The sequence below is a fragment of the Dendrobates tinctorius genome, unplaced genomic scaffold (genome assembly GCF_039654945.1).
Source record: "Dendrobates tinctorius isolate UK_male_01 unplaced genomic scaffold, ASM3965494v1 ptg000326l, whole genome shotgun sequence".
Classification (NCBI taxonomy): Eukaryota; Metazoa; Chordata; class Amphibia; order Anura; family Dendrobatidae; genus Dendrobates; species Dendrobates tinctorius.
The window spans coordinates 16,766,388-16,782,191 of NW_027361993.1; the positions used below are offsets into that span (position 1 = coordinate 16,766,388).

A 15,804-nucleotide genomic window follows, 5' to 3' on the forward strand; every position below is an offset into this window, starting at 1 on the left:
ATTGCTTGTTTCTGACCAAATACTTATTTTCCACCATAATATGCAAATAAAATGAAAAAAAAACAGACAATGTGATTTTCTGGATTTTTTTTTCTCAGTTTGTCTCCCATAGTTGAGGTCTACCTATGATGTAAATTACAGACGCCTCTCATCTTTTTAAGTGGTGGAACTTGCACTATTGCTGACTGACTAAATACTTTTTTTCCCCACTGTATATAGATGTAACAGATCAATGCACGGATTGCTCGAACACAAAATGCAGTGCTAATGCTCCAGGTAAATGAGCGACGTCTCTATGCTGTTTGTGTAGACACACTATGATAAGGACTGAGGGAAGCCTGCATATACTTTTAACGGTGATTACATGTTTTTAGCAGATATATATTGTATGATAGATTGAAAAAAGTACAAATGTAAAGTAATAATGTAGGTCACATCACCTCTGCCAAGATTGCACTGAGCACTAGAACTTTGTTATAAGCTAAATTTAGTCTCTCTTTCATGTGACACATTTGTACTTGCACAATGCCTAAAACTGGTAACTCTCAAGTTCTAGGAAGACTGTAGTAGAACACTTCAAAAGGTCATATTCTACTACTCACTTTACATTCTGTCAGTTGCGGTATAAATTAACTATGACTAGTGCTAAAAATGAATTTTCTTACTCGATTCAATGCAAGTGAGTTCTATTTGAAATTTGAATTTTTGAAAAAATATTGTCCGATGTGTTGAGTTTACGTGTGAAAATCAATCATCAATTTAAAAAAAAATAGTACCATAATATATCCATCAATTTCTGGTTCATTTAAAATCATATAACATTTGTAACACATCTTATCAAGTGATTTATTTTTCACCTTTCAACAGCCTGTAGTCCTAGTTTCTTTGCTGATAGGCTCCATATAAAAGTTAAGAAAGCTTCATCAATCAGCATACATAATACATTGAAAAGAATATGGGGAGGAGAGGAAGGCCGGTGTAGTATCTCTTCCTTATGCTTTATTTTGGAGAAGAGAGAGGCAAAGAGATATCTGATTGGTTCAGAGCACAAAGTACAACTATATCATTACTACAAGAAGAGCCCACCCAATCAGCTCTCCCTTCTTCATGATTACTTATTTGCTTGAACGCAGGGACAGTGAAGCCAGCGCTGATAGTGCTCAGGGCTCACGTGATGCAAGAACCTCATGTAAGTCCCAGGAGTGTGAATGCTGAGATTGTTGAAACAGCATAGGAGGTGAGAGAATGTCCTATTAGTGGACAACCCCATTTATAAGGTCTAACAGTGCAGCTGGGAAAAGTGAGAAAAAGAGACATTTTGACTGGTGAAATAATAAATCTTTATTTTCCATTCATTAAAAAAGAATTCCCATATAGTATAAAGTTTTTTCTTCCATATGGATACACTTTTTTAACCCATTTCCGATATACAAAGTACTCGTACGTCAAATACCAGCTCCACGAGTACAATTCGCGGCTCATACGCCAAGTCCGCATCTTTCCCAGCACATGACAGTTGATTTAATAAGCCATTATGTGCTTTTAAAAGCCACAGGTGGGGAGGAGATTTGCCAAAAGTTGTTAACCTGTTAAATCCTCCCTGACAACAGCATTTATTATGGGCTGGTTGAGGTTCTCATCATCTCGTGATGCGATCACAGGTCACTGATGGGTTGTTGCGACATCCGAGTGTGCACTGATGACCACGGTTTCTTTCATTATGATACTCCTGTGAAAGCCAGCGTATAGCTGGCATTCATAGGAAATCTTGATTTTCATTACACATAGCAGTGCTGATGTACTGCTTTGTATAGCACAAGCTTAATTATGTTGATACTCATTTTTTATCTATCAGGGGCAGAGCTACATTACATCACACTGTCTATGCCTAACAATGTTTTCATTGAGTAGCACAAAAAAAGAAACCACAAAAACAAAGCAGAACCTATGTGAGCTAAAACTATGCACAAAAAAATATTTAAATGACAATTTAACATTTTCTAAGTTACATTCAGTAAATAGATTCTATCACTATGGGATAATAAATCTAGCAATGTTTTTAGCCAAACCAATATCCTTATAAAATGAATTAGCTAATGTAATTAATTTTTATAGCTCATAAACCAAATGACAAATCACACTAGAAACCAGCAGTACCAGGACTGACCACATGGAGTGCTGTTAAGAGAACATTTGTATATGAGCCATACTATAATATTGACACCGATGTTCTAAAATGTTATTTACTGGTGGAAACATTTCTTGTAGTAATTTTTTTGTCTTGCAATTGACAAATTTTGTAACAAATCTGAAAACAAGCAAAGTTAAAGCAAAATTGTACATTTTGTAAGAATTTGATATTGGTTTAGCTCCATCCAAAATACATTTCACTCTAATTAGAAATCAGATGCATATGAAATGCACAAATATTTATAATTGTAAAATGTCAGAATATGTGACTTGCATTAATCGTAAACCTTATGTTTTTTTTTCTTAAAGCGGTACGTACCAGTATTTAGAAACATGGCGCCTGCCCTGCCCTCAGGAAGAAAAACAGACTTCAGCCAGTCAGCAGGAGATTTCAAACCATTTCTCAGACACAAAGGCCACAGGAATTAGATGCCGATCAGAAGAAGTAGGTCTGCAGCGAGCAGAAAAAAGGGCTTGCGCGTGCTGGTACGTAACACACAACAAGCAAGCCTGGTCAGGCCTGCTGCAAAAAAATTGCTAATTAAAAGACACATGCTCTAAACAAATGCTTTACTGGAAAGTTGGCCTCTCAATCATATATATAATAATAGAGAATTGTTGGCAAATGCTTTTCATTTTCATGAGAACTAAAGAAAAAATATACTTATTAAGAATTTGTTGCTTGCTCACAATGGAGAAAACCAGTTTGTCCTTTTTTGGCTTTGTCCGTTTTTTGGCATGTCCATCCAATAGTCTACTGCCTGCGAATTCAATACCTTTTGCTTTCAGACACCACAGATATTCAATGTTGTGCTTCCAAGTACTTTTGTGTGGCCAGGCTAAAACAAGTGTGTACAGTGTATTGTGGAGAGAATATTTCTGTACAGCAGATAGGACTAGAGCAATAGGTTTTAATAGATTTTCTGGACTGCGTTGAGAATACACCATGCACCATAAATCACTGGATAGAAAAAGATGACCGGCCTTAGGCTACAATTCTACAGCAGTCAGTGCGACTCCACACTTGTGAATCCTCAGATCGCACACACTGTACATTGTGATGATTCTCCAGGAGTGGCGGGTTTGTGACCATAAGTATTCGATTTGCATTCATGCGGTCACATGACAACTAGACGTATTCAACCTCACTCAATGCATGTGTATTGAGCGAGGCAGGACATGTCTAGTCAGAATGTGGCTGTAAGCATGCAAATCATGCACTACATTTTTCGGATTATAACATTCACTTTTTTTGCCCATATTTGGGAGGAAAATGGGGTGCATCTTATAATTCGAAGGTAGCCTATCCGGTGGGGGGGACGCTGCTGTGGAGCAAGAGGAAGGGTTTCTGCTTCAGGAGGCCAGCAACAGGAATGGGCCGATGCTGCAGGCTGTGGACTGGGAAGAGGGGGGGTCCTGGCTCTGCGAGGCTGCGGGCCCTGGGCTCTCCTAACATGTCAGTACTGAGTGGAGTCCTCCTCCCCACTGATTTCCCTAAGATGGACTTTGGGAAAATAGCTGCTGAAGGCTGCACATGGCCAGATTAAGATCTTGGGAGACGACCATGCCTCCTGTGACTCCGATCCATAACCATCGACCCCCGCATACGCTACTGTAAAATGGGACTAACAGATGCACCATTTTATTTTAAACACTTTTTTTCTTTTTTCATCCCCAAAATTTGGGCTGCATCTTAAACTCTTTTTCAATTGATTATGGGTTTCTGATTCTCTTGGTTTGCTTACACAGCCAGTGCAAACAGGCTGCCAATTGAAATAATTGTTAAACTTATCACTTATCACCTGTGTAAACAGGACAATGTGCAAACAGTACAATGTGCTGCCGAGAACAATTGCTGTCTAAGCACACAGAATAATCTTGTTAGTCTGAACAAGCTGCTAAATGACTGCTGATGTGCTTTCATGTAGCCAATTGGTGGTCATTTAATACAGTGGGTTGGCCAATCTAATTCCACCCCTAGCAGATCATTGCTTCTTTAGTGTCACCCATCAGGAGGATAAGAAAAGAGAAAGTTGTGTCTGCCCATGAATTTTCCTTGTAGGAACTACAAATGAATAGTTGACATAAGGTAATAATAAGCTGATAGTCAAATGTCTATGGCTCCTCAAAGACATTAAATTGCTAGAAGGTCGAGATGTTATTAGAAGACATTCACTTACACATTCAGGTCTATAAAGTTATTATTGAAAATAAACTCATAAGAAATACATTATGATTACAGCTAAATGGCACCAAATTCATCGCTCTCCAAAGCCCATTAATGCTTTGTAATCTGTGACTTTTGGAGGAACGCTGTTTACTCTCGTTGATCAGTCTGATTCTGAATATTTCCCATACATGCTACACTATATTGATGCTAAATATGTATGTATTTCAAAAAAGGGTTAATTGGAATGACAATACTGAGGATTTAATTATATATTTCATAATAAACTATTTTAGCATTTCATCATGTGAATACTTGGTTTAATGAAATGTATTTCTGCCACCTATAACTGACTGACTTCATTAAAATGTAATTGTAACTGAGGCTGCTGATTTTATTTTTTACACTCCTGGAATTTTAATAAAACTTGCCATAACAGAAATTACTTTCTTTTTTTTTTTCTAACTTGTTCAAAAAATTATTTGCTGTCACTTTATGCTAAAATGAACACGAGAGAAATGTACAAACACATGTCAAGCAAGTTTATTGAATTTGAAATATATTTCAATGCAAAATAGCATACAAGAGGCAAATAAAAATTTTGAACATTAAATTCTGCACAAAAAGAGTGGCACAAACCTCCTCTTCGAGTAGAAATATTTTTGTATAATAATATCTTGCTTTATAGGTAGTCAATCTATTCTGCAAGGCTTCAAAGGAAAACCATTACCATTGCTGTAAAATCTGGAATATTACACCTCAACATTTTATAAGGTTGAAAGACTTAAAGAGGGCGGGTCACAATCTAAAAAGTGCCTTTTATTTTATTCTCGCTGCTCTCCTGAATATACTGTTTTTTATAATCTGTATTACGGATCCAGATACTTTTAATATATTTAGGGGTCGTTGCAGACAGCATTTTCTGGGACCATGCTATTAGGCTGCTCTGCATAATCACCCCATGAGAAATGCCCTTTTGGTAAAGACCATAAACAAAAAGGCCCATATCACTGAAAACAGAAAATTCATGGGAGGAGAAAGAATAAAATAAGAGAAAAAACTAAGCAACTTTTGACCGTGTGACAAGACCTCTTTAAATGATCACGAAACTTTAAAAAAATCAACTATCAAGGCCATGAAAATTCTGATAACCAGAACATATTATTGCAGTTAGTTGAGGTGAGTGGATCTAACAAAATTGGAAATCACCAAATCACGCGGACTTGCTTGAGAAATTCGATACACAGTGAGGTTACTTTACATGAATTGAATATCCTTCATTATGCTCTTGGGTCTCTTTGGACCCCATAGCATAATAAATGTAAGATGTCAAAAATAAAAAATACTTAACTTACCACTCACCTCTCTGGCTCCTCTGCTCTTCGCCAACCCTGGTCCAGTCCTCTCTGCATCTAATTGTCACTACTATCGAGCATTTGATCTCCGGGCCGTTTTACGCAAGACCAGGACTTCTGTCCCTGTTGAGACACAGTAAGGCTCTACAAGTAAGCTTTCATAAGGTCGCAACATCATGGCATCATGACGTGCTGCAGGACCTTGCGTGGGAAGGTCTTATAATAGCCTAAAGGTCTGGCCTTGCATGAAGAGACCTGGGGATCAAGCGCTCAATGATGGTGATAAGATGTGCCAAAGACTGGACAAAGGATGGTGAAAAGTGGAGGGACTGGAGAGGTGAGCAGTAAGGTGTACATATTTTTTTTTTTTACTTTTTAAAAGTTGGATAGCTCTTAAAGACACTCATCATAATTTGTCATGTCATTTTTTAGTTGGACTTAAAGATAGCTAGTTTTTGAGGTTTAAATTTGCACTAAGCAGTTGTCATTTCCATAATGACTACTTGTGATATTCATGAGAGCATGACATATATTAAAAAAAAGTTTAGAACTTCGCTAGAACACTGTTTCTGATGACCCACTTATCCAAGAATTGCAGTCATTCAGGTAGTCATAGTCATTCAATTTAACTGTGGCATTTCATACTACAATCCAAAGACTGAGGAAGGTGGCAGCTTTCCTTGGCAATAATCCGAAATACCAAGGCCCTCTCAATATGTATTTTGACAATCAGTTAAACAATAGGCATTCTTCAATGTGGGAAACATGGAAGTTAAAGACAGGAAACAACTGTGGAATGCAACAGCTTTCTCTGGCCAAAATAACTAACCCCATTTGTCTTTCAATACAGTTTGCGACTAAGTGCTAAATGCTGACCTTGCCTCAGGTGACACAGAGTTTTTGAGATAAAGCAATTTCGACAAAGCTCAAGAATTTTTCAATTTTGTAAATGTTATCTTTCATAAAAAAGCTTTTGAATAAACTCTAAATATAAGGCAATTGATTGTAAACCAGCAAAATATTTGCATAAATATTCTTTCCTTCATGTTTTTGCAGCAACCATAGTGAATTTATTTGTCTACATCTCAATTTAAAACTCTTTCTTAGAGGCCAATGGATCCAAAAAAGCATTAGTTTAAGGCAACATAAAAAAGCAATGAACTATATTCAACAAATGCAATACAGTAATGGAAAAAGAACAGTGATTTACAAAAACAATGCTTATAATGATACACGAATGAGCCCTAAAAAAGAAAAGCCGTATTAAAAATGAAATACCTAACCCCCAGCAATAACTGATCAAGACATATTTCTAATGTTATTACATACATGTGCGAAATGGTTTGAAAATTCTTGCCAAATTTTGTTTACTGCAAAACTGCAATAATTCCAAATTGAAAACTTTTGTAGGTTCTATTCAACGGAAAACAATGTCAGGGCCCTTTGTCCTAACATACAAAAATATCTAATAAGAGTCACATCAAGGTTTAGTGTTTCATAGACCTTCAAAATTGAAATTATTACATTTAATACAAATTTCGTAAAACCACTTAAAAAGCAAAAAGAAGACAATGGAAAGCATAGATTTATGAAAACAAGTAGAATAATTTTTAGAAATCAAAATAAAAAAATGGAATTAAAAAATATAAAAAAGGGTATATTTATTTAAATAAACAAAAAAAGTTTACCAAAATATAACAATATCATCTAGTAGAATATTTTGTTGAGTATAACGTTTGTCAATACTTAGTGAAAAAATAGCTAAAAACATTTCTTTGAAGAAAAAACTTATCAGATGAAGCCCCCAAAGAAGAAGTCGATCCTTGGATGTCCTGTTATTTGGAATTCAAATAATGAGCTTTGTGGGAACTTTGAAATATTTATTCTGCATTGCCACCACCGGAAAAATTAAAGAGTAATGTCATGATCCTGGACGGGGTTTCGCTTTGGCCCGTCCTGGTCAGACAGGGGGTTAATTGTTTCTGCCTCTCTCTGGCAGAGGGCGGCTATTTAATGCTCACTGGACCTGGGTCCGTTGTCAGTTATACTCCTGCCCTCGGCTGAGTTAAGTGACCTCTTGTATACGTGTGCCTTGTGCCTGATAAATTGCTTGCTGGTTTGGTTGTGATCCGATTCTGTCCCTGTTACGAGTTCTGCCTGACCCTCTTGTACCGCACCATCCTCTCGTGTATGACCGTTTGCTTGTGACTCGACTGCTCTCTGCTCATCCCTTTTGTACCGCACCGCCCTTTTTTTCCCTTTTGAGAAAGAACAAGCAATTCTTCGAAACGCGTAATCTACTACTTGTTACTCATGTGAACACACCATTTTTTGCTCCATTTTGGACTTGTTTTTAACAATAAATTGGACTTGAATTTGCAAAGCTGGACCCTTTTTCTTTTCCTCGACTGCTCTCTGCTCATCCCTTTTGTTCCACACCGCCCTCTTGTGTATGACCTTTTGCTTCGTCTGACCTCCCATCTGCTTGTCCCTCCTGTACCTCGTACGCCTGTATTGTGTATGATCTCTGGTTTGCCCGACCTGAGTGTTCTTCCATCTTAGCAAGCCGGACACTAAGCCCCGCCCCCTTGTGGTCACATGACCATAGGTCCCGTGCCTGCTTGCTAATACTTCAGAGTTCAGGTCCTGTGCGTCTATACTCTCCAGCTGTTACTGTTCCCGGGACCCCTACAGCACTGGTGAGTCCCTGCTCAGCGAGGGCTGTACGCCGGCGCTGTCAGGATCCTGACAAGTAATTGTTGTTTTCCTGTAATTTTCATTTCATGAATCAATAGTACGTGGGAAAATAAGCAACGCTGTAATATATCTTATCAGAGATTTCTTCTCTTTTCTCTGACAGGATTGATATTTCTCTCTCAATCCATGGGTAAAATATGTAAAATCTGTCTTCAGTGAAGACAGATTTTCACGATCCTGAGATAGAATTTTAGAAGCACCAAATGTCACTTCATATGAGTAGGAGAGGGAAGAGATACGGACATTCCGCTGTAAGTTCTCCTGAAAAGATAGTTACAAATCTCCATAGTACTTTATGAGCCCCAACTGTCATCTCCTATCTTAGTAAAAGTAAAATCTGTTTTCACTGGACAGATTTCACCAATGAATTAAGAATTCTGCGAAATCAACATCTGTCCAAGAGGAGAATGACCGAGATTTCTCTGACAAGATTTAATACAAAGTTTCTTATTTTCACATGTACGATTAATTTGTGAAAAAAATAAATAAAATGATGGGTATAATTTGAGCATTTCATTATACCCATTGCAGTCAATGCACTATATGGACATGATGGGACCAACAAAGTAAATGATAATCTTTTGATCTGCTCTGAATAATAGTTGGGGGTCCAGAATGTGAAACCACCTTATCTATCAAGTCAGAATTACCTAACAGAAGATATAAAATTGTTTTTTCCTAAATTCAACAACCCCATAGATCTTGCAATCCTTTACTGTATTTTTTTGTTTCTTCCTTGGACATTTTTTCCATTTCTTTAGTTGATCTTTTCTGGAACTTAAAATGTGAAAATGAATCGGAAAGTTATCCTGTACTTTTATGCTGTCTTTTATTTTATGTTCTCCACATCGCATAAGATTTTTCACATTTTCCCAGATGATCCGACAACTTTGCTATTCTGTTTTTATTTAGCACAAAAATGTCAAATTAGTGAAGGATTACAAGAAAATGACTGTACTTTGCTACATTTATTATTCACAAGTACAAGTAAAATCATGCATAATTTCAACCCGATGCTCATTTAAAAGTAGACTGTCCTTCGATGGAAAAGTGAAGACAAATATATTCGTATTTCTGGATAATGTTAGAGAATAAAGGTATGAAAAACTCACACAAGATCGGGTATCTGAACAGAATAATGAGCGATATTCATTGAAATACTTGCAAACTCTTCAGCCTGCACCTTAATGAGGCAATAGAGCTAAGAATTAGGGAAGAAAAGAAAACCAGAAATACTTTTTTTTAGATCTTGTTAGAATAGAGTATGAGAAAGAGGAATAGCTTCTGTAAAGGGGATTTAATTTTACTTTGTGGAAGGTTTCTACTACAAAAATCATCCTCCCAGGCGAAAGCAAAGCACATTTTTCAAGAAAATACAAGTTGTCACCTTTAAACATAATGGGTGTTTACTATTAGATCAATGAAAGTCCAACTGTAGAGGCCCTCAACGATTGCAAGAACACGGTGTTTATGTCTTGTTTTGTAATAGAGAACTTCTGTCACTTCATTCATTCTCTACGGTGCTGCTGGAGAAAGCTGAGCTCTCAACTTGGTTATTGCAGGTAGCCCCACAGTGATTAAATGAAGTGGAATTTTTACTATGCATATAGAAATGAGCGTATAAGGCAAAATTCGAATTTGGCAATTCGTGCCGATTTTATGAGGAAATTCGAAGAATTTAATGTCACTTATTATGCTCTAGGATCTCTTCAGATTCCAGAGTGTAATAAATGTTATATTTAAAAAAAATTAAAATCTTAAACTCACCTCACTCATTTCTCCATCCCCTCCACCTGTCTGGTCCTCATCGGATCTACTGATCCCTCAGTGTTTGTACTGGATTGCCCTGGCCTCTGACACTGTGCCGTATTTGCGGCTTAGACTAGGCCTCAGGGGTCACAGTGTAATTCCATCTAGGAATGCGCTGTGATGTTCCTCAGTGCTTGTGCAGAATTCTCCCAGGCCCCATGAAATCCAAAAGATTCCAACGAGAGCAGTGTGGCATTAAATCCTGCACAGAGGGTCGGACGAGTGGCAGTAAGTAGTGGAAGGGCTGAATAATGGAGCTGTAAGGTGAATATAAGGATTTTTTTTGCATTTTTCATGGCCCATTATAGTGTGGAAAAATGGCGGCCAACGGAAGCAATTTAAACAAAGGCTGCATTTTTGGTGAATGCATTTTTTTTTAGAATTTGTAGAGTTCAATTCAATTCTAATTTATTTGCTCAGTTCTATAAGCAATCGATGCTCCATTCAAATGGATTACACAGGTTCCTCTTTCTGGTGAATTCTATCTATTTATCTATCTACCTAAAAGGAAGAAAATGAATAGCACCATAAGGGTATGGGTGCAAAGCCTCCCTGGCAAGGACCAAACCATCCAGATAAAAATCCAAAACTGAAGGCAACACTACAAAAACTGTGGCAAAAAGAGTGGTTTATTTAGCCCATAGTGGCAACATTTTGTTACGAATGTGTAACCTTCTAGAAGCCTTGAAGAAAGTTCAGACATTTGAACCGAAAAGTCGCTACTATGGGCTAAATAAACCACTCTTTTTTGCCGCAGGTTTTGGAAGGCTGCCTTCAGCTTTTGCTGTGTATGTATCTATCTATATCTATCTATAATCTATCTACCGATAATCTATCGATCTATCATCTGTCTATCTATCTATGTATCTATCTGAAACATTTAATGTACAAGACTAATTTCAATAAATTAATTGCCCAGGCAATCCTGCTGGTCTATGAAACATCTGTTGTTACAACATGCCTATGGTGTTTCTTTAATTTGTAATATCTATAGATTATAGTATATCACTTTGGGATCTAAACATGTAATCCATTGCCATTATACTTTTAAAGGATTGATTGTTGCCACATCGTGTTTGTAGCTGCAATGAAACATTTCTTCTCTTGGCATCACAGCAAGAACAGAGGCAGTAGCTTCAGGGAGAAAGACAGATGGTGCTCTTGATATGATCTATCAAGCATAGTGCACAGTGGTATATCACAACTTCTGATATTAAATATTTGCCATAAAAACACTAAATATTTTGTTTAGTTATTTTTTTATATTTTATAATTATTTTGTTACCAGAAATTAGCTAGTTTTTATCACTTTTTAAATACTTTATGTCACATCATGTTTCAAGTATCGACTTTATTGAAAATGTACTTTTTTTGTCTTTTTAATGAATTAGTTAGTTATTTTATATCCTTATAAGATCAGTTCCAACTAACTCTTATATTTTTTGAGTAATATAGAAACTATGGCAATCCCCTACCTCTTAGAGGGGTTTTCCATTCAAGAAAAGTGACTGCAGACTTATGAATCCTCACATTTCGTGCACTACTTGTTGTGGGGATTCTCTGGTCCCAGCCTCCCGGAATGGGGTGCGTGTGACTGTAAGTATGTGATTTGCCTACATGCCTTAACATGCAAACAAATAATCTTTATTTATATAGCGCCAATATATTCCGCAGCGCTTTACAATTCAGAAGACATACGCTGCCATGCTCAATGCACGTGTTTTGAGCTAGGCCAGACATTTCTAGTTGGAAAATGGCTGGAAGTATACAAATCGCATACTTGCAGTCACTTGACTGCCTGATCCAAGTGCCGACACTGGAGAATCTTCACAGTGCACAATGTGAAGGTTATACGACCTTGACTAAGGCTGTACAACCTCTTTAAGAAGTGAAACAGTAAAGTTGATTCTTGAAACATGAAACATTATGAAGTACATTAAAGTTATTGGAAAACAGCTGAATTCTGGTAATATTATAAAAATCCTAAATTTTAGACACTACTAAACCGGAGACCTGGCTCTTGACAGAGGAGGGTGAGTGCCTGCAACAATTAGTTATTTTATGTAGATGGAAGCATTTGGGGTCCACATTTTATTAAATTGGAAAGCCCATTTAAAATTGGGTTAGTGTTGTTTGTACGAATGTAATCCTTCTTAATGACATCCTTGGGTTTTGACGTGACTTCAGTGAATCTATTGCTTTACAGCTGTGGCCAAAAGTATTAACACCCCTGCAATTCTGTCAGATAATACTCAGTTTCTTCCTGAAAATGATTGCAAACACAAATTCTTTGGTATTATTATCTTCATTTAATTTGTCTTAAATGAGAAAACACAAAAAGAATTGTCCTAAAGCCAAATTGGATATAATTCCACACCAAACATAAAAAAGAGGGTGGACAAAAGTATTGGCACTGTTCGAAAAATCATGCGGTGCTTCTTTAATTTGTGTAATTAACAGCACCTGTAACTTACCTGTGGCACCTAACAGGTGTTGGCAATAACTAAATCACATTTGCAGACAGTTGACATGGATTAAAGTTGACTCAACCTCTGTCCTGTGTCCTTGTGTGTACCAGATTGAGCATGGAGAAAACAAAGAAGACCAAAGAACTGTCTGAGGACTTGAGAAACCAAATTGTGAGGAAGCATGAGCAATCTCAAGGCTATAAGTCCATCTCCAAAGACCTGAATGTTCCTGTGTCTACCGTGCGCAGTGTCATCAAGAAATTTAAAGCCCATGGCACTGTGGCTAACCTCCCTAGATGTGGACGGAAAAGAAAAATTGACAAGAGATTTCAACGCAAGATTGTGCAGATGTTGGATAAAGAACCTCGACTAACATCCGAACAAGTTCAAGCTGCCCTGCAGTCCGAGGGTACAACAGTGTCAACCCGTACTATCCGTCGGCATCTGAATGAAAAGGGACTGTATGGTAGGAGACCCAGGAAGACCCCACTTCTTACCCTGAGACATAAAAAAGCCAGGCTGGAGTTTGCCAAAACTTACCTGAAAAAGCCTAAAACATTTTGGAAGAATGTTCTCTGGTCAGATGAGACAAAAGTAGAGCTTTTTGGGCAAAGGCATCAACATAGAGTTTACAGGAGAAAAAAAGAGGCATTCAAAGAAAAAAACACGGTCCCTACAGTCAAACATGGCTGAGGTTCCCTGATGTTTTAGGGTTGCTTTGCTGCCTCTGGCACTGGACTGCTTGACCGTGTGCATGGCATTATGAAGTCTGAAGACTACCAACAAATTTTGCAGCATAATGTAGGGCCCAGTGTGAGAAAGCTGGGTCTCCCTCAGAGGTCATGGGTCTTCCAGCAGGACAATGACCCAAAACACACTTCAAAAGGCACTTGAAAATGGTTTGAGAGAAAGCACTGGAGACTTCTAAGGTGGCCAGCAGTGAGTCTAGACCTGAATCCCATAGAACACCTGTGGAGAGATCTAAAAATGGCAGTTTGGAGAAGGCACTATTCAAATATCAGGGACCTGGAGCAGTTTGCCAAAGAAGAATGGTCTAAAATTCCAGCAGAGCATTGTAAGAAGCTCATTGATGGTTACCGGAAGTGGTTGGTCGCAGTTATTTTGGCTAAAGGTTGTGCAACCAAGTATTAGGATGAGGGTGCCAATACTTTTGTCTGGCCCATTTTTGGAGTTTTGTGTGAAATGATCATTCTCTTTTGTGTTTTTTCATTTAAGACAAATTAAATGAAGATAATAATACCAAAGAATTTGTGATTGCAATCATTTTCAGGAAGAAACTGAGTATTATCTGACAGAATTGCAGGGGTGTCAATACTTTTGGCCACAACTGTATACATTAAGTCACTTGTAAAATTGCTAAACTGCTACAACTCACTCATGGACTTAATGTTTCATTACTAGAGTCAATGGATGCTAAAAAGATGAGTGTTGAGCCACAGAAGAGAATGATTTCATAGAATGGATTCTGCTTTGGTGAACTCAAACTTTCATGTTGACCAATTGACTTGAATAGGTCCATGTCATACTACACTGTCTTATAAGTGGCCACATATAGTTGGAGAATCTAGACTCACATGGGGTATTTGATTGCTGGAGTGGTTGTAATTTAAAAAAATATTTTTTGGGAAAATTTAGAATGAGAGGCATAAAAGTTTGAAGACTATAGAAGACTACCTGGTCCTTTTAGTTTGACATTTTAATATTTCCACTTTATTTTTAACTTAGGTTAGACATAATGTTCCAGATAAATTATTGCATTTGCGTATATTTTTTATTTAATTTTTAGTGCTTTGTGATGTGTTCTTGTTTACATCATATTCATTTTTCCATTTTTATCTTTTTTAAAGTCATTTTTTTTAATTGTCCTTGTGTTTTTATTTTTAGTTCAACACTGTGGATGCAGTATAGGGTTTCCAAAGATTTTCATCCAATTCATCATAAGCAACTTTTCAAAAAGGTGCAAATTTTGTGACATATGTACTCCAGTTCCTCTGGAGAGATTTTATGTATGCCATGAATTTTGGCATCATTTTTTAAATAAATTATTAATAATGATGGGGTGGAAAACCCCTATGAAACACCCACAGTGAATGCCATAAGCTGCTGGCTAATTTCACTGCACCTAACTTTGGGCCAATGTAGACTCCCCCCTAAAACTTATCAGGCAAGCAGAGGTAGATTAAACTGGCCATGATGTCATGAGAAGCAGAAGCTTGCTTCTTTTTGCTAATAACATAGACCTTAGTGGTAAGAGCCAAACAAATTCATACCCATCACAGTCAATCTAACTTGCTCAACTGGGATTATGGGACCTCCTTTACACTAATAGGTTGAAGTCCCAGCGGTGGACCTCCACTTATAATATGTCATAAATGTCTAAAGTAGGATTACCACTTTAATACCCATTTGGTTCAAGCTTTATTAATCTGGAATTAGGATGACAACACATTAATAAAAACAGTATTATATTTAGTAGTATGTGTGTGTCCTTTATTAAATTTACAACAATTTACTGTAAAATTGTTTTGCTTAAGATTTGTGCATGAAATGCCAGACTTGATAAATGTGGGTTAATATCTCTAATTCTATTATTAATTGTTGCCTTGTTGTGTAAATACACAAGACTCAAAAATCGCCTTAAAGATGCCAAACCTGTTATTAAAGTGTAAATGTGCTTTCAAGCAGATTATCAGAATAAACTGTCCTATATCTACATTAAAAATAGCGCTATTTCAGGTCATTATATTTCTATTATCCTTTTTTAGCAATTTTCCTTTTGCAGGCTTTATCTCTTAATTTGTAGTTAGCTCTATCTACTATAAATTCTCCCAGACACAGCACAGCATACAGATGAATTCCTGTTATTCATTTTTTTGTACACCAAGAAAGCAGCAGCGCATGCATGACAATATACTGTGGTGCTAAGCTGTGAGTCATGCTGGTGACTCACATGATTTGTAAGTCTTCCTACTTGCTGTGTACACCGCTCTGCTTCTTCCAATGTCAGACAATCTCACTGAGGTGCCTCAAGCAACTC

General features: G+C 37.2%; 1 protein-coding gene across 7 annotated transcripts in view; it reads right to left on the reverse strand.

Annotated features, from left to right (window-relative positions):
• Positions 1-15,804, reverse strand: part of AJAP1 (adherens junctions associated protein 1) — a 542,737-nt gene that overhangs the window by 30,083 nt on the left and 496,850 nt on the right. Inside the window, exons 5-6 of one of the 7 annotated variants that reach the window (XM_073561795.1) lie at positions 2,510-2,641; positions 858-997 (exon numbers count right to left, since the gene is read on the reverse strand). The exons of 1 other annotated variant lie outside the window; for it this stretch is intronic. In XM_073561795.1, the coding sequence (XP_073417896.1) occupies positions 2,569-2,641 (73 nt within the window). In that variant the 3' untranslated portion in view covers positions 858-997; positions 2,510-2,568. Of the gene's footprint in view, positions 1-857; positions 998-2,509; positions 2,674-4,865; positions 6,957-15,804 lie in introns of those variants that run through there. 5 more of the 7 variants (XM_073561798.1, XM_073561796.1, XM_073561794.1 and 2 more) reach the window with 5 other exon arrangements.